Source organism: Megalobrama amblycephala, linkage group LG15 (assembly GCF_018812025.1).
Source record: "Megalobrama amblycephala isolate DHTTF-2021 linkage group LG15, ASM1881202v1, whole genome shotgun sequence".
Lineage (NCBI taxonomy): Eukaryota > Metazoa > Chordata > Actinopteri > Cypriniformes > Xenocyprididae > Megalobrama > Megalobrama amblycephala.
In genome coordinates, this window is record NC_063058.1 from 25,664,539 (window position 1) to 25,684,345 (window position 19,807).

At 39.5% G+C, this 19,807-nt stretch overlaps 1 protein-coding gene across 1 annotated transcript in view; it reads left to right on the forward strand.

The window, feature by feature from the left end:
- Positions 1-19,807, forward strand: part of LOC125247569 (NACHT, LRR and PYD domains-containing protein 12-like) — a 55,609-nt gene that overhangs the window by 5,151 nt on the left and 30,651 nt on the right. The window contains exon 3 of the mRNA XM_048158934.1: positions 4,620-4,793. Coding sequence (XP_048014891.1) covers positions 4,620-4,793 — 174 coding nt within the window. The remainder of the gene's footprint in view (positions 1-4,619; positions 4,794-19,807) is intronic.

The following is a 19,807-nucleotide window of genomic DNA, read 5'->3' on the forward strand; positions in this document are numbered from 1 at the left end:
TAGTGTTATTAGTTAATCATCGTTTGTTAGCTCAGTGATACTGTCTTAACCTTAGGTTAACAGTTAACAGCTTTCTGGAAGTTTTAAGATTACAAGGGGAAAAATTCAGGCTAAGTGTCCTGAATATGGGTGTTGGGGGGTTATAGTGTTCATCAGTAGTTTTATTGATTTTAGTCCCCTTTTTTTTTTTTTTTTTTTTTTTTTTTTTTTACAGGCTCCTAAAATGTTTGGAGATTATAACTATACAAACTATGCAAAATGTCTAGTGAGATAAAAATTAAAATTACATCATGGAACTGCAGGGGGTTACGAAACCTTAAGAAAACCAAACAGGTCATGAACAGGATAAAATCAATGCAGTCTAATATTGTGTTTCTTCAAGAAACACACCTGATGTACAATGAGGATCTGAAAATTAGGAGGAGGTGGAGAGGCAAGGTCTTTTCTGCATCGTTTAATTCTCAGGCTAGAGGTGTCACTATGTTGGTGCATGAGTCAATACCACTCCAGGTGAATAAGGTTATCAAAGACAAATTTGGACGATATCTTATCATTCAAGGAAATTTACTAAAAGAGCAAATTATCTTGGCGAATATTTATGCACCAAATACAGATGACCCCAATTTTTTTCAAAACCTATTTCTTATTTTGTCCACTCTTCCTGGTAAATGTGTGGTGGCGGGCGATTTTAACTGTGCATTAGATCCGGTGAAGGATAGGAGCTCTGGAGCTGTAGAGTCTCACATTCGTAGTAGGGTAACGATATATCATTTCATGAAAGAATTGAACCTAATAGATATCTGGAGGGAAAAAAACCCTGCCGATCTAAAGTTTTCGTGTTATTCCAGTATACATAAGTCCTATTCAAGAATTGACTTCTTTTTGATATCTGCAGAGCTAAGGCACAAAGTCAAGGATTGTACTTATGATGCTATCCTAATTTCAGATCACGCTCCCAACTCATTGGTATATCAGGACTCAAAGCTAGTGAAAGACGCTAAGATTTGGCGTTGCAAACAAAAGTGGCTGACTGACCCCGGTTTTGTCTCTTTTCTGGATGAACAAATCAGGTTCTATTTTGAAACTAATACAACAGAAACCTCAGCAGGCATGAGATGGGAGGCGTTCAAGGCTTATATTAGAGGCCAAATAATCAGCATCACGAGCTCTAAAGCTAGACTGACTTTTGAGAAGGCAAAAAATTTAGAGACAAAAATAACAGAAATGGAAAATGAGTATTATCGAACAAGGTCAACAGAATCTCATCAAAATCTATAGCTGCTTAGAGCACAATACAACGAATTATCTGCATCAAAAGCGGTAGCCAGTCTGTTGCGACTTAAACAGTCCTTCTATGAGCAGGGTGAAAAACCTGGGAAAGTTCTTGCATGGCGTCTTAAGCAGCTACAGAGTGAAAAAGTTATAACCTCACTGCAGAGCGATCAAGGAGAAATATCGTAGATCCAACAGAAATTAATGAAACCTTCAAGAAATTTTATGAGGGTCTCTATAGTTCCGAAATGATTAATGCCAATTCAGAACTAAAAGTGTTTTTAAATAGTATTAATATACCCAAGATACCAGAAATTCTTAGGACGAATTTGGAGAAAGATATAACAGTAGAGGAACTATCTACAGCAATTGATAGTATTAAAGCAGGGAAAACTCCTGGACCTGATGGTCTCCCAATTGAAATCTACAAAAAATGTAAAAATAAATTGTTGATTCCAATTTTAGAAATGTTTACAGAGTCCTTCCGAAACGGTATCTTGCCGTGGTCTTTAAGAGGAGCATTAATTACTCTGCTTCTGAAGGTAGATAAACCAACTAATAAATGTGAAAATTGGAGACCTATTAGCCTGCTAAATGCAGATTTGAAAATACTTTGTAAGGTTTTAGCAAAAAGAATTGAAGACATAATAACTACGATAATTGGGAGGGATCAGAATGGGTTTATTCGTGGCAGACAAGGCTTCCACAATGTCAGAAGGATCTTGAATATTCTTTATCATCAAAAGGGGGCCCCAGACACTGCTTTACTGTCACTCGATGCTGAAAAAGCATTTGACAGAGTGGAATGGTCTTATTTGTTTGAGATTCTGGCACGCTTTGGTTTGGGGGAGACGTTTTGTAATTGGATAAGATTACTCTATAAGGAGCCATATGCACAAATTTTGACTAACAGTAATACCTCAAAAAGTATAAAAATAAAGCGAGGGTGTAGACAAGGGGACCCTTTGTCTCCATTGTTGTTTATTATGGCAATTGAACCTTTGGCAATTGCAGTGAGGTCACATGATAGCATTTCTGGAATATCCATAGGACAGACGGAGCATCGTTTAGCTTTATATGCAGATGACATAATTGTTTTTCTCAAAAATACCAACAAATCCATCCCGGCCCTGCTAGACTTGATTAGGAAGTTTGGCGAGATCTCAGGATATAAAATTAATAAGTCTAAAACATCCATTATGTTACTAAACCAAGTAGACAGGGAAAATCCAACTAATGTACTTGCACAATTTAAGGTCGTCAATCGCTTCTCTTATCTAGGTATTCAAATTGTTCCACTGCTTAACAATATCATAGAAATTAACTATAGACCAGTTATGCAAGGGATCTCAATTTCTTTAGATAGATGGGCTGCTCTACCAATGTCGTTAATGGGGAAAATAAATACTCTCAAAATGAATGTACTTCCTAAACTGTTGTATTTGTTTCAAAATTTGCCTTTGCCACTGCCAAGCAATTTATTTTCTCAGCTGAAGACACTTTTCATTAAGTTTCTATGGAACAATAGACGCCCCAGGCAGCGCCTATCACTGTTGTACTTGCCGTATGATAGAGGAGGGCTTAAATGCCCAAACCCACTTTGGTACTACTGGGCGGCGCAACTGAGAACAATGATGTTCTACTTCTCTGAGGAGAATGTGCCACTGTGGAGAGAAATGGAAGGTGATGCATTGAAGCTGCCTTTGCCCATTTACCTGTACTCAGCTAAGCTATACTCAAAAATAACACAAAGAACCCTATGGCCAAAAATATGATTAGCGTGTGGCAACAGGTTAAGAAATATCTCCAAGTATCTGACTCGCTCTCAGTATTCAGTCCGATATGGGGAAATGACCACTTCCCCCCAGGAAGAGGTGAGGGGGAGTTTAAAATTTGGGCGGAACAGGGGTTACAAAAAATAGGAGATCTTTATAGTCCTGATGATACACATCTGATGTCTTTTGATGAAATTGTTGTCAAGCACGACATAGCTCGCAGTCAGTTCTTTAGATATTTGCAACTGAGAGATTTTATTAGAACTCAACAAAATCAGTCCCTGTCTATTCCTAGTCTATCAAAGCTCGAAGAAATGATGGTGAGAGATTGCCAGGAAAGGGGCATAATTTCCAAAATATATAATGAACTGGTTGGTGAATCTTCAGAAACGTCAGTACGTAAACTTGAGTCCTGGAGAGAGGACTTACAGGAGAATATCTCCATTGAAGAGTGGGAGAGGGCGTGTACCAAGGCACAAATACAAACAGTGAACTCCCGTTTGAAACTTCTGCAGTACAACTGGTTAATGCGTTCGTATATGACCCCAGTTAAACTTAACAAATTCAATAATGACATACCAGATGTTTGCATAAAATGTGACAAGGAAAAGGGCACACTCTTCCATTGTCTGTGGCAGTGTTCTCAAATAAAGGATTTCTGGGGAGAAGTGAAACAGTGTATTGAGGAAATATTAGAGATAAAACTACATTTAGAACCAAAAATGTTTCTATTGGGTATCTACCCAGCTAACTGTAACATAAGAAAGAAGCATAGATTATTTTTAGATATAGGTCTGTTGTTGGCCAAAAGAGTCATTGCAATTGCTTGGAAAGAGGTGGATAGACCAAGGATAGGTAGATGGCTTTCAGAATTAACAGCAACTCTGCCCTTAGAAAAGATCACGTATACAATCAGGGGAAAGCAACCAATTTTTGATAATATCTGGGGCCCCTTTAATAACTTCCTTGCTAATAAAGACTTGTCTTGTTTGGGGGAGATATCTGGGGACGATCCATAAGTAACCTCCTGCAGTTCATTTGGGGAAAAGGTGTACTGTCTGATTTTTAATTTCTGATTCATGTGTAGTGCACACTGGTGAGAGTGGTTGTGCACGGTAGGTTTTGTAATTTCTCCATTTTGATTTACTTATGTAGTGTTTGTTTATTACTTTATTGTGTATTTCAATTTCCTTTGTCTTTAGTTATTTATATTTATTTAATTATTTGTGTTGTGATGTCATGTTTTGGTCAGTTGATGGACAAGGTTCCGCGGGGTTTGGGGCAAGAGGTTTGAGTTCTAATGGCTATATGTAAATGTCAGGTTGTTTGAAAATAAATAAAGATATTGTTGGAAAAAAAAAAAATCTACAGGTTGTTTTGTTGGTTTACTTGTCCAGATAGGGGCCCCAAAAGGGAAAACATCTGTGGGCCTTGCATGGACGAACACATATGGGTTTAGTGTGGGTCCGCACAGCCATGTTGGCTGGGTAACAGCTACTGCCATTGACTGTGATGATGACATCTGATTGCCAAACTAATATCATGTGGACTGTTGTCTGTGTTTGTCTGTAGATTGTCTGGCTGTATGGTGACATATGAAGGCTGTCATTATGTGTCTTCAGCTCTAAGTTCTAACCCCTCACACCTGAGAGAGTTGGATCTGAGCTACAATCACCCAGGAGATTTAGGAGCGAAGCTGCTCTCTGATGCACTCAACCACCCAAACTACACTCTGGGCAATCTCAGGTATGCTGAGCAGGAATCTTCTTTTTTTTTTTTTTTTTTTTTTTTAAGATGTACATATTTGTCTAGTTTACTCATGAAACTCTAGAGGGTGCAGGCTGATATGTCCTTTACATGTAATCTGCAAGCAACCACATCATTACTACAAGACACAAGTTGATTGGCCTTTTGCTGATCCTGCAGCCAATGAAATTGCTTAAATAGTATTTTTCAGTGTTTGCTGCAATCTAGTCCTGCAGAATGCTTTCAGATTTCCTCCACCTCCCCCAGCTCCACCTGCCTAGATCTGCTATGGAATTTATGCATGTCTATTTATGTAGCACATATCTTACATGCTCACAACAGTGTCTGTGTATCTATTAGCAGTAGCCAATCTCTGTCTTTCTCTGTAGTAGCAATAATCATCAGCAGCATAACAGATCTAGTCTGCCAAGACGCAATACATTAACATTGCCAAACTGTTACATGTTAAACAATGTGCTAAACCTCAAGAGTTGTCATGACTGATATGAAAACAACTTGTACTGACAGATCTTAAATATGCCAGTGTCATTGTTTTGTCTCAAGATACACACCAGTAATGTTTTTTTTCTAGTGTATATTTATAAAAGATACTTAAATATCCCTATTGAACTAAGGCCTAATTCTGGCTATATGACTATATCTGACTATATCCGTTTTTTTTTTTTTTTTTTGACGACCCGCTTACATTATCTTTTAAAAGTGACCCGTATCAGACAACATTATTATACGTTTTGCTTTTTGCACTATCTTTAAAGGTCAGCAAAACATTGCTTTCGTAAGGTGGAGAAAAAAGAGTAGAGCCATTAGTGTCATGTGATCGCAGTTCGTGTCCACCTGAGTTGACGTCATTTGCCTCCGTCCCTTTTTCAACGACATACGACTCACATTTACTGGGGAATATCTGATTTGACCGCTTACATGGCAGATGCAAATGCACATATCAGATTTATTTCCACATACGAGTGAGGCCTGAAACCGATCAGAGAATATCAGAATTCATGCGTTTTTTTCCTGCTTACATGTTCACGTCATATCCGATCTGTGCCACATGAGAGGAAAAAAAATCGGTAATGTACACAGGTTTTTTAATAAAAGTATATTATATAAAATTATATTTCTTATAATATATTTACAGATTACCTTTTAATACCAACACAATATTTAAAATAAAAATAGTAGCAACAACAACCAAAGAAAGTCAGTGGGGAAAACATTAAGCATGCAAGCAGGCTAACTTCACGTTTTGATCAACTTTAGTAGGCTACAACACTTCGGAGGGGTGCTGACACAAACGCATCGTCCTGGAAGAACACACACACAGAGCCGCGCATCCCTTGTATTGTGTGGAAGCGGGTTTTTAAAGGATGTGATGCCAAGAGAGGAGCCAATCCACTTTCCCAGGTGATTAGCTGCTGGAATCTGGAGCAACAGAGTGAGAGAAACTCGAGAGGGAAAACATACCCACAAATCAGAGTTTAATATTATATATGCCCGAGGACGTAAGATCACCCCAATAAGAAACAAACTCCAGTGTTATTACAAGGAAACAAAAAAATAAAGAAAAACTATATCAGCCATCAATGAAAAGTCACACACCAACTGACTGGGAAAGAACATCAGCAATAATATTGTCAGCTCCTTTCTTGTGCTGTAATTTCAAATTAAATTCCTGCACAATCAATGACAGTCTCATCAGACACTAATTGTGATTTGACATGCGTGAAAGAAAAGTCAGGGCATTATGATCCCTGAACACTTTAATTGGAAGAGAACTGCTGCCCACATAAAAAAAAAAAGTTTAAGTGCTAATAGTAAGCAAGCGTTTCTTTTTCAATAGTACTGTAGTTTTGTTGAGGTTTTAAAAACTTCCTGGAGAAGTAACACAGGGGGTGGTCAAATTCCACTGGTCATCATCCTGTAACAGCACTGCTCCAGCTCCTACAACACTGGCAAATACCTCAAGTTTAAAAGGGCAAGTGAATTCAAGGGGTGGCCAGAACAGGAGCAAAACACAACAAATCTTTTGCCACTTTAAAATCATTTTCACATTTTCACCAGATAAAGGTTCTAAATTAACTCAATAAGTCAGTAATTGGAGACATGACAGAAGCAAAATTCTTGCAAAATGCTCTGTAATAGCCTACTATTCAATATATGCAGTCTTCCATATGGGGCATGTGGAAGGAATCAGGTTTTGTGACACTGTTAACCTTGTGGTAGTTGTTACAAATTCTATTGGTACCATCCAGGGTTAGGTATAAGGATACAAGGTTAGCTGCATGGGCTGGAGCTGGAGACAGCAAGCCCCTGATCCAGCTAAATACTTCACCTCCTCTTTCATAATCTCCCATTTTTACAGGATTTACACGATATAGTGATGTTGACGTATGGAAGCTGATCCCTCAATTTTTAATAATGTGCACTATCACAGTAGTCTGAGAGGGAGTATCTGCCAAACAAAGAAATTATTCTTTAATCAACAAAATAATATCTCGACGTTGCTGATCAGGAAGATAAGACAACATTTATTCGATGTTTAACAACATTACTGAATTTCAGTCTTGCAATTCGTTCAAAATTGTTAACTGCATCATCTTTTTCGCCGCGGCCAGTGGGTGTTACTACGGTAATAGATGGGACATCAACATCCTCAGCAGCATGAGCTCTCTTATAATAAGGCTTCAGCATATTCACATGACAGACTCGTGTTTTTCTTCTGCAATCTGGAGTACGCACAGCATAATCAGTTTCACTAAGATGACTCTATTTCATAAGGGCCACCAAATTGATGATTCTCACCTTATTGATGAACAGGAATCGTAGTTTGCGAGTAAAGCTGCAAATTCCTCCATTAACGTCAGCTGCCTTTGTAATAATTCCTCTGATACGTGCTATTGAAAATCGCTGTGTGGCATATAAATAGCCTATATTAGGCAGCATCTTAGCGAAAGTGCATTTCTTCATGTTTTCTTCCATTCAGAAAGCTGCATCGTATATGATGCAAGCATGCTCCGGCCCGGAACGTTAAGTGCAGTATGAGTGCAGGCAAGAGGGGGAGTGGGGAGGGGGGACAATCGGGCTCGGGCTCGGGCTCGGTTCAAGGCAACCGTGCCTAGTGTGAGTACACCCTAAACGAGAAGTACAATAAAAAAAAAGATAAAATAAAATGCATTCATAAAAGTGGGGCATTCAGATATACAACAAAAATATAAAACATGTTATAAAAGCAGTTCCATAAGTAAGTGGTATAGAAAAAATTAGAAGTAAATCAAATAAAAGCTTCCCTAAAAAAATATGTTTTAAAGCCTTGCAAAAAGCAGTGCGCACACATCTGAAACAGTGTCTGTTAGATCACAACACTGGGAATAGAGTGCTATGAATCATTCTTCACACACACAGTAACTGAAATTTAAAACTGTTTAAAAAAATTGCTCAATAAACTGTTGCATAGGAGTGACTCTGTGTTGCTTTAAGCGCATCATTCTGCACACAGGATGTGCATAAGTGCCACTCTGTGTTGGAGCCTTTATAATACTTTTGCACAATGAAAGAATAGTAATAGTCTTTTGTCCTGCCTATAATGTTGTTGCTTCATTAAAAAGTTGTGCTATACAAATGTTTTTAATTGTGTTTTAATTGTGTTTAATTGTGTTTTAAGTGTGTGTGTGTGTGTGTGTGTGTGTGTGTGTGTACACTACTCACAAAAAAATTAGGGATATTTGACTTTCAGGTGAAATTTCAGAATGCACCTAAAATGCACTATAACCTTTAAAGGTGAACTTAATTTGACCTTCTCTAAACTTTTGAATGCACATGTCCAACTGTTCAATGTTTTAGTACTTCTTGCATAATATGCTGTTCTCTAACAAGGTGATTAACCGCAAAAATCACAACAACTGTCTTGATCCATGAATCGAGCACTAAATGTTCCGGTTCAATGAAAATTTGTATTTAAACAGTCCTCTTCATCATGCTGTTCACATTTTGACATCATGAGACCAAGACGAGACTTAACAATTGATCAACAGTACCTGGCCATTGCGAGGCTTCAAACAGGATGTTCTCAGAGAGAAGTTGCCACTGAGCTTAGTGTCACAGAGTGTCATCAGCAGGTTGCAACAGAGAAGCAGAGAGACTGGAAGAGTCACAGAAAGGCATAGAAGGGGCATCCTTTGGCCACATCCCATGCTGATGACCACTTCATTGTGAATAGTGCCCTGCAGAACCAGATTATGAATGCCACTCAACTCCAGGCAAGTTTAAGGGAAGTGAGAGGCACCCGAGTGTTCACGTCAGACCATTCGAAACCGCTTGCATCAGCATGATCTGGGTACTATACAATCTGCAAGGGTACCTGACCCAGGGCCGGATTGGGACTCATTTTCAGCCCTGGAGTTTCATGCCTTAGACCGGCCCACTTTAATTCACGACTGACTATATTAAAATAATGCAATTAAAACCTCAGTATATAAGTCTGCAATAGTGCACTGTTCTCTACAGTAAATAATTGTATTTTTCAAAAATATCTTCAAATACCCATGATAGTACAAATGATAGTACAAAAAAATGCTAAAATTTGATATAGAGTTATTTTTATAGTTATAATAATTATTTTATAATGTGAACCATTGATTAATTCTATAGCCATCTAGTGGCTGTAGTTAAAAAAATCGTTATTTTAATTTTAATTTAATTAAGTGTTTGCTTTCCAGTAGATGGCAGTAATCGTCCACTAAAACCAGGCACATTTTTCATGTCTATCACTATAAATGAAATTTAGAAATGTAGATCTTTATTAAAGTGGATTTAACATAAAATGCTATTTTATATAAATGTATATACTTAAATTATTACAAACTGAGGCACAATAAATAACACAAAATACCATAAATCCTACAAAATTGCACAACTTTACAAAATAAAAAAAATATTAAAGTAGGCTATTACGTTTGTTTAAAAAAAAGTTACATGTTACAAAATTACATTTTACTGTCTGGTTATGTAAGCTAGTTGGACAGAAAAATGAATATTGTTGGCCAATGTGTAATAGCATAGCAAGCAACATAACATAAGTGATAGGCCATATTTTATTATTTGCCTACTATTATTACAATATGAGTAATAGCTGCATACATGCCTTTATCTTTTGCATGTTTTACCCACTTCCTTTTTATTTATTTACGTTACTTAAATCGGCCACCATAAGCATTGGTCTCCCTGAGCATTGGTCCCCCGCCGGACACCACAAAAGCCTCCCAGTCAGTGCTTATCTTTCCTCGTCCGGCAAGGCTTACCCGTCTGATGCAATGAGCATTGGTCTCTCCCTAGAGCATTGGTCTCCTCAGAGCATTGGTCTCCCCCTAGAGCACTGGTCTCCTCCCAGAGCATTTGGTCTCCTCCCAGAGCATTAATCTCCTCCCAGAGCATTAATCTCCTCCCAGAGCATTGGTCTCCTCCCATAGCATTGGTCTCCTAGAGCATGGGTCTCCTCCTGGAGCATTGGTCTCCTAATAGAGCATTGGTCTCGTCCCAGAGCATTGGTCTCCTCCCGAAGCATTGATCTCTTCCCGGAGCATTGGTCTCCTCATGGAGCATTGGTCTCTTCCTAGAGCATTGGTCTCCTCTCAGAGCATTGGTCTCCTCCTAGAGCAGTGTTTCTCAACCACGGGTCCATGGACCCCTAGTGGTCCTTGACATAATGCCAGGGGGTCCTTATTAAATATCTGAATGACTTTTATATATTTTGACATTTGACATGTTCCCATAAATGAAGGTATGTCAACTAATGTTATAGTAAATTACAATCGATTGCATTTGTTCATCACAAAGACATTAATGATACCAATGAGCCAATTTTATTCCGGAATCCTTGAGGACGGTTCCAAAGATGACGGGGGTCCATTACTCAGAAAGGTTGAGATTCACTGTCCTAAAACATTGGTCTCCCACGATACCCTCTCAGTACGATGCTGTGAGCATTGGTCTCCCAACGGATGCTGTGAGGGCTCTCCTGGCTGGCCCTTACAATTCCCCTCACCCAACCATCGACCAATAGGACTCACTCACCCGTCACTGGGAGCTGCTCCTGTCGGCTGAGTGGGCCCCTTCGGTCGGTCGTTCCTGAATCACACTGCCCCTTGTCTTTCGGTCAGTAGGGCTAACTCATTCAATGCCGTGAGCATTGGTCTCCCGTCAGATGTAGCCAGAGCCCTCCTGATCGGGCGCTCCAAATCACGTGCTCCCTGTCTATTGGCTGGTTGGGCCCGTCCACCTGGCGATGTACAATCCTGTCAGAGGAAGCACGGACCCCCCCGGCCGGACAGTTTAACTCCTGCTGCGCCCCAATTATTAGGTGGTAGGGCTTTACCCATCCGATGCCGTGAGCATTGGTCTCCTGGAGCATTGGTCTTCCATCAGATGCTGTGAGAGCTCTCCGGATTGATCGTTCCAAATTCAGCATCTCCTTGTTTGTTGGCCAGTAGGGCCCGTCCGCCCGGCGCCGTGAGCTGCTCCTGCCAGAGGCAACAAGGGTTCTCCTGGTCAACTGACCAGGCTTCTTTTTAACATGCCAGCCTGCCAATTCTCACCATCTTTTGGGAGTCTTTAGTCTGGCGGCTGTCCTTTGCTCTCTTTGCTTTTTGGGGGAGTACTCTGGGTTCGGGCCGCGGGACCCAGCACAACCGAGTGCGGCGCGGGACAGTTTTGATGGGTGAATGCGGATGCGGGCGGCAGATATTATTGTGTGCGGGTGGGAAAATAAAATCATTTGCGGGACCCCGCAAAGTGGAAATATCTAACAAAATAAAATAACTAGAAACAAATAAACCTGATTTACAGGCGCAGGGTCGGAGTTAACTCTCGCATGGTTCATAGCCAAACAGCTATTAGTAAGTTATTAAAGAAAGGAACATGCAAAACTAAAAACCAAGCAAAGGAAAATTGATTTTGGAAATGTTTTTCAGTAGTATGCGACAGCGATGGAAAGCACCTCCTTTTGCGAGTTGTGACAAATGCAGAAAATACTCACATACAGCGGGCACAAGTCTGGAACTTCAGGTCTGAAGCGTATGTGTGCACCGTTTTGAAAGGCCAAACATCCCTGAATTAGCAAGTCAGTCGAAAGTGTCAAGTGCACTAAAAGATATAACAACAGAAAAATGTGTTGACTTCGTTTGTGCCGACATAAGACCTTATGACACCGTTCTGGCCAGGGTTCCAGGGTTTACAATGCAATGTATTTTAAAAAAACAACCAATACTTATACGTTTACCCGCGGGATTTTGCGGGCGGGAGCGGGAGAAACTTGTTGTTTGCGGGCGGGAGCGGGAGAAAATAAATATATTTTTGCAGTGGGCGGGAGCGGGACACAATTTGCGGGACGGGCGGGAGCGGGACGAAAAAATCTCCCGCGCAGGTTCATTGGGTTCGGGCCAATATTCTGAGTGGGAGCCCTCCCCTTGGACAGCACGCCAAACACGCATAACTTTTGTTATATTGAATTATATGTACATGTGAATTCTTGAAATTATGTTTTATTAACAAAATTCAGGAGGAGCAGGTAGATAATTAACTAATTAGCCAGGTGGAGAGCATTCAGTTAATCAACTCAACCAATGACTAGAGGTATAAATACCAGACTCACTTTAATTTGAGAGTACTAGTCCCTCTACCCCATCTATTTTTACTATTTTTGCACCAGGGGGAGTCCTCTGGGTTCGGGCCAATATTCCGAGCTCAGAGCCCTCCCCCTGGACAGCACGGCAAATACGCATAACTTTTATTATATTGAATTATATGTACATGTGAACTCTTGAAACTCATGTGAACATGTGAACTCAACTTTTTGTGAGTAGTGTATGTATATATATATATATATATATATACATACACATGTATCAGAGGTCGCGTTAACCGAAATTTTTTTTGCAGTGACGGAAAAAGCTGAAGGCTGTCTGTCATTTTGACAGATTACACTGAGGCTAATGTAATTTGTAACTGTAATTCCCACCCCTGTCGAGTTGGTGGCGAGTCCGCTCCAGTGTGGCAGCAAAGCGCGAGTTCAGTCTCCAGAATAAAATGAAAACAATGCGTTTGATTATACACAGGCGAGCACCTAGTTTAAGTCTATTTAATAATAATAAAGTTATAATCCTTTTACTTGCATAATAAAGTTTCTAATCCAGTTTCTTTTGTTTTAAATGGTTCATTTTTTTTTTTTTTTTTTGCTGACTATCAAGTTTATGGTCAACGAATGGCTTTTCTGAGGTATAATGTTACATGACATTGTTTGCAACACTGATTGAGCTGATTAAGACGTGATACAGATTTCGGTAAAAAGCTACCATCTTTAAACATTTTCTGATGTTCATTCATGTTTATTTCGTTCTGTAAAATAGTAAAGAGAAAGGGATGATCACGTTCACTCACGATCCACGAAAACTGAAAAGTGATGCACAGTCTTTGTTCAACTTTCTTTTCATAATATAAATAAATGCATAGCCTAGACCTATTTGCTTATTCTGTAAGCTCGTGAATAAAAATGAAAATGTGGACAAAACAGAAACTATTAAATGTCTTATTCAAAAATAAAAATAAAAATGACGGGTAACAATTGATTATGACGGAATTTTTACGATCCTGCCTGGAAAATCCAGCCTCACCACTGTACCAGCGGATGAGTCTGGTCGGCCATTGAATCAATTCGATTTCTAGGGCAGAGCAAATCCGAGCAAACAGGAAGCGGAGTAAACTAATCAGAGAAGGGCGGATATGACGTTAGCAAAGCGACAAGAGAGTCAACAGTGAAAAGTAAATAATTAATGTGTTTTTGGTCATTTAAAACTGAATTCACGGCTGAATAGAACAAACTCTCGGGTCTCCCGTGTGCAATCTTTGTTGATATTGAAGGGACTTTCGCCACACTAGAGTGACGCTGTTTGCACGGTACGGTTTGGAGTTGACTCGAATCGCGACGGAGGGCGGACTGATCAGACTGATATATCTTGTAGAAGATATATCAGTCTGGCCTTGCCAGGCAACACTGAGTCCGAAATTTTCGCATGCGTTTTTTCGTATTCGTGACAGAGACCTTTCGTATTCATGCACAGAGACCTTGCACACTGAGTCCGATGCGTATTAATGAATCTGTTGTGAAAAAAAAAAAAAAAAAAAAAAAAAAAATCGCAAAACAATACAAAAAAGAAGTCTTCAAGCAGCGAGCATGATTTAGTTGTCCTCTCTCTTCTTTAAAAGAGAAAAAGAAAGAGGAAATATTGGGTCCATCCAATCCCGAGATTGCATAGAGAGAAAGGAGGGTTCACCTCATCAAGGAGCTGCATGATTATCCCGAGTGTTTCAAAGTTTACTTCAGGATGTCAGTGGCTCAGTTTGATGTTTTGCTACTGGCACAATCTGAATTTATTTTCTGTCTTTGTATTTCGCACATTGTTTGTCATACAGTGCTACTGCTTTGTGCTGTAGATGACGTGGATCAACTTGATCAACTTGTCAGATGGCATTCTGGATTTTTGCATTTACGTACAGTGGCTCTGAATTGTCAAAACATCTCTCAAAATGCGTGCCACGGATGCGAAAAACGCAGAAAATCTAACCTGATCCGAATATTTTTATGACAGACGAAAGTTTCGGAGGCAGTGTGCAAACGTTAACTATACATTTGATTGACATAACGTGAGGTCGAATTTATTTTTTGACGCGTGAAATTTCGCATGCAAATTTTGGACTCGGTGTGCAAAGGCCTTTAACCTCACTGGATAGTTTATTTCTATATATGGCTCCCTTAGAGCTTAGAAACTGCCACTAGAACTGGCGCCACATGTCTTTCTGAGTTGTAGGCCCTGCTTGGGCCTCCTTCAAGACCATGATGGCATAGGTTTGTACTCGTCTTGCTTAAAGAGTAAAAGGTGTTTTACTGAGTACATTGCCAGGTGGTATGGTGGCTCAGGTTGAGTTAAACTAGTTAACCTCACTGGAGAAGTTTGGTTATCATATTTGTCTCCCTTAGAGCTTAGAACACTGCCACCAGCTGACGCCACGTGTCTGTCTGGAAGTCGTAGGCCCTCTTTTGGGCCTCCTGCAGTGCATGATGGCGTATGTTGTACTCCTTATGTTTTAGAGAGTAAAAAGTTTTTTTTACTGAGTACACTGCTTGTTGGATTGTGTTAGGTAGACTGTTATGTGGGCACTCTACAGTCTTATCTGCTGGTTTAACTCGGTTTCATTCTGAAAGAGTTCCATGTTTGTGGGTTTTGCTTATCAGCAAGCAAGCTGCTCTGGGTGTGCGGCCTTCACAGGCCTCTAAGCAGATTGAGCATGTAGTTCACATGTTGGCCTTTAGCAAGGCTGCTGGGATGTATTTCTACACAATGTAGAATTTGTGTCATGTTGCAGGCCCCTTTTTGGGTCTACAGTACAGTTTATCTGTTAGGTTGAGCTCTGTACTCCCCTCATTTGAGGGTTGTCCTGCATAGTACTTAGCTCCTTAACTCTCTGGAGTCGGGTAACGCGCCGGCGCGTTTTGCAGGATTTTTTTCACATTGCAGCAAAACAGACTTAAAATACTCTGTCATTTCTTGTCATAGAGACATAAGTAATATATCAATTGAAACTATATAATGTCTTCTTTTATTTGTGTACACTCAGAGTAAAAACACGATGTTGTGCTTTTTGTAAAATAAAGAAAACTAACATGATGCGTGATCTCTCGTCTCCCTCTGAACGAAGTCCAATCTGATAGTTCTCAGAAAATGAACTATAACTTAGTGAATACTAATGAAAAAAAAATAGACTTATGTCTAAAGAAACATTGAAATGTCAGGTTTTAAATTGTGCAAGTCAAATCGAAAACAAACATTCTGTGTTTATGTAACCTGTATGAAAAGAGAGCCATGTCAGAAGTCCATGATTCAGCTCAATATATGAGACATGATCACAGAGGGTTTTTTCACATAGCCTACCTGACTGAAAGGCCTCATTAATATGCAAGTCATTTCAGGTCATTATTTATGTGATTCTTTTGTCTTCTCAGGTGAGAATCACCCATTATTCATGATGATTCACACCTCCACGCATACTGTGTTTCTTGACAAAAAGTTTCTTACAAAAACTAAATCAATATATTGTTTTCTATGAAGGAGTAGGCAGCATAATTTTAACATAATTTTGAAGCAAAAACTCTAGTCTACAACCTCCAATACCCAGAAGTCTTGTGAACACAGATTTAATATACTTTTTTGCCTTATTTCAGTGACTTAAGTTTTTTTTGTTTTTTCAATAACCACACATAAACATTATTCCTTCAAAAACACAAACATGTACATACATGTTCCTCACATATTATGGTAGCCTAGTTTGTGCTGAATACAGTGTAATGACACTTTTGCCATTAATATGTTTATGAACAACTGAAAAAAGCACAAATGTCAGGGCATGTCAAAACTTCTCCAGGCCCCAAATCAGCCTCAGGCTCCAGAGGGTTAAGCTTGTCAGTGATTGAAGGCCTCTCTGAGGCCTCCCTATTGAGGATCAGCCCCCAGGCTGGTACTCCACTTGTTGGGTTCCTTTGGAGTGCACAGCCTCCTCAGTGCAAATAATCAAGCGCTGAGTAGATCCTAGGATTAAGCAGAGTGTTATTCCCCTCATTGGTAAGGGTAAAAAGCGCTAAGCTGAGTCCTGCTCTCCAGGATGCCCCTCTCTTCACTCTGGTCTGAGTTGGTTACTGCCTCTTTGCAGTCACTCTTAGTGGATATCTTCTCTGAAGAATGTGATTTGAGACTCTGTGATCAGACAGGTTGTTGGCCAAGACTAGGTTGCTTTAGTGAGACCAGGTCAGCCTCCCTGGTGGCATTCAGGGTTGACTCTGTTTCCCCTGACAAGTGACTGGCTAGGGTTTCTTCGGGCCCCCTGGCTACATTCCCTTAGAGGTACCCTCTTTTCTATGAAAAGAAGTTTGGTCCCAGAAGACTTTGAGCGGCCTTGGTAGGCCTTCTGTGGAAGGCCTCTTTGAGGCTTATAGCTTGGGCTGTTGGCCATAGGGAATGCTGTCACTGACAGCCAATGTATGACGTAGGGGGAGTGGTTCTGGCATTTTAGTTGAAGCTGCTAGTTCTGATGTTTGTCTAGCCATTTTTTGGCATGCACTCCCCTCAAGCATGGCGGCGTGGGTATATCGTTCCCCATATGCGTTTCAAACGCAGTGTAGAGTTCCCTTTCGAAAGGGAACGTCTCAGGTTACGTATAGTTGCAAGAATAAGTATGTGAACCACTTGCAGAATCTGTGAAAATGTGCAAAATTTTAACAAAATAAGAGAGATCATACAAAATGTATTTTATTTTTTATTTAGTATTGTCCTGAATAAGATATTTTACATAAAAGATGTTTACATATAATCCATAAGACAAAAAAATAGCTGAATTTATTAAAATGACTCAGTTCAAAAGTTTGTGAACCATTTATTCTTAATACTGTGTGTCATTACCTGGATGATCTATGACTGTTTTTTTGTTGTGTGATGGTTGTTCATGAGTCCTTTGTTTATTCTGAGCAGTTAAACTGAGCTCTGTTCTTCAGAAAAAATCTCCAGGTCCCAGTTTTCCACCATCTTTTGCATATTTGAACCCTTTCCAGCAGTGACTGAATGATTTTGAGATCCATCTTTTCACATGGAGGACAACTGAGCGACTCAAACACAACTATTAAAAAAGGTTCAAACATTCACTGATTCGCGTCTTAAACTGTGCTTAGTTTAAATGGAAAAGAGTTAGATAATTCTGAATGAGATATTAGATTAATAGGCATAAGTTCACTTTTCTGTAGATTGACTTTATATCCAGAGATTTTACCAAAGACATCTAACAGTCCAATCAGTACTGGTAAGCTTGTAAGTGGGTGAGACAAGTATATAAGCATATCATTTGCATAGAGAGAAACTTTGTGTTCAATACCTCTTCTATAAATTCCTTTAATGGCAATCTGCTCATGTATAGCTACAGCTAGTGGTTCAATTACTAACGCAAACAAAAGGGGTGACAATGGACAACCCTGACTTGTTCCACGCAGTAGAGAGAAAAAGGGAGATAAGTTATTATTTGTACATATTGCCGCAAGAGGGGATGTATAAAGAACCTTAAAGGGCACCTATTATGCCCCTTTTTACAAGATGTAATATTGATCTTGGGTGTCCCCAGAATGTATTTGTGAAGTTTCAGCACAAAATACCCCACAGTTAATTTATTATAACCATTTGAAAATGTCATTTTTGGGGCCTGTTTTAAAAAGAGCTGTTTTGGTGTGTACCACCTTAAATATAAATGAGCTGCATATCCCCGCCCTGCCTTTGGATGAGGGCGTAACTTGCATACCTATGGCAATAAACAGAGGGTAGAAGCAGAATGGCTGAGAGTGAGAGACCCGCTGTTTTGTATGGCATTCAGCCGTACATGTATGAACCGGAATCAGACCCAGATGATGAAGAGACTCCGGCAGAAGAAACACAATTGAGAATGGAGCAGGACGTCTCTGAATGGTTATTTGATACATTTATGTACTTATAGAGTTTTAATCGCGTCCCCTTTGCAATTATGGATGTGCAACACACACACTGTGATAACGTTCGCGCAATTTTTTGAAACTACAAACACAAATACTGTAATAACGTTTGCTAAGTAAACATACACAGTTTTTAATACAATATCTTTAAAAAATATATATATATACGTGTGGATACATACTATACAAACAAGGTTTAAATTATATACACAGACATTCTACGACGACGACGAACAACAACTTTAGACGCATTTGTTATTGAATTGGCTGACATCCACTGAAATGACTATTTGCTTCAAAAAACATTAAATACACTTATTCTTCTGGAGGTGACGTTGGATCGCGAACAGTAGGCAACGATCCACACTTGAGGATTAACTTTGAAGCAAGACCTGCTTTGAATTGACCCTCGTTCTCAAAACAGTCAGTCAAAAAATGATTCGCGCAAACATAAACGTATTTTGGAATTTTGAGTGGCGCCTTTCCTTCGTAAATAAAATTCATCCACTGCGTTTTCAGTGGCTCTGATGTCGGAAGTAAGTGTAAACTACTATATTCATTATTACATCCCACAACAGAACACTTATGTTTCTTAGGAGACATTACCGGCTGTCGTTGAAACAATGGAGGATGGTTGACAGATCACCGAGGTCGGGGTCTATGCCAAAACCAGATTGTCAATCAAACCACGTGGGTGGGGCTTAGCGCAATTCTACGTCACAGTGAGAGCAATCTTAGAACAGGGCGTTCTGAGACAGTGCTTATGAATTATTGAGATTGTAAAAAAAACACTGGGTGGATTTTTCTCATTCTAGGGTGGTTTTGCTCACACACTGCCAACACACATTTATGGTCAAACACCATGTAAAAGTGAATTTTGCATAATAGGTGCCCTTTAATCAAATGAGTAAATTTTGAAACAAACTCGAATTTCCTCAAAACATAAAACAGATAGTCCCACTCCACCTGGTCAAAAACTTTCTCAGCATCAAGTGATAGAAGTACTTCAGGGACATTAGATGGAGTGGGGTCATAAAGAATATTTAAGAGTCGACGTATATTAAAAAATAATTAAATACATTTTTGATAAATCCAGTTTGATAATTGCATATAATAGAATGCAGAACAGTTTCTAACCTATGGTCCAGCATTTTTGCCAGGATCTAACTGTCCACATTAAGAAGAGAGATAGGGCGATAAGAGCTACAATCAAGAGGATCTTTGTTTTTCTTGAGAATGAGCGATATGACTGCGTGTTGCATAGTTGGAGGTAGGGTACTAGAAGAAAAAGATTCCTCAAATACTCTTAATAAAAGTGGAGATAATTTATTCTTTATTCAGCAGATCACGTGCAAAACTTGCCACTCCCATCGGCGCGTTTGTGGAATTGCGCTCTCACGCTAATTTGCCCCGTTTAGTAAATTTG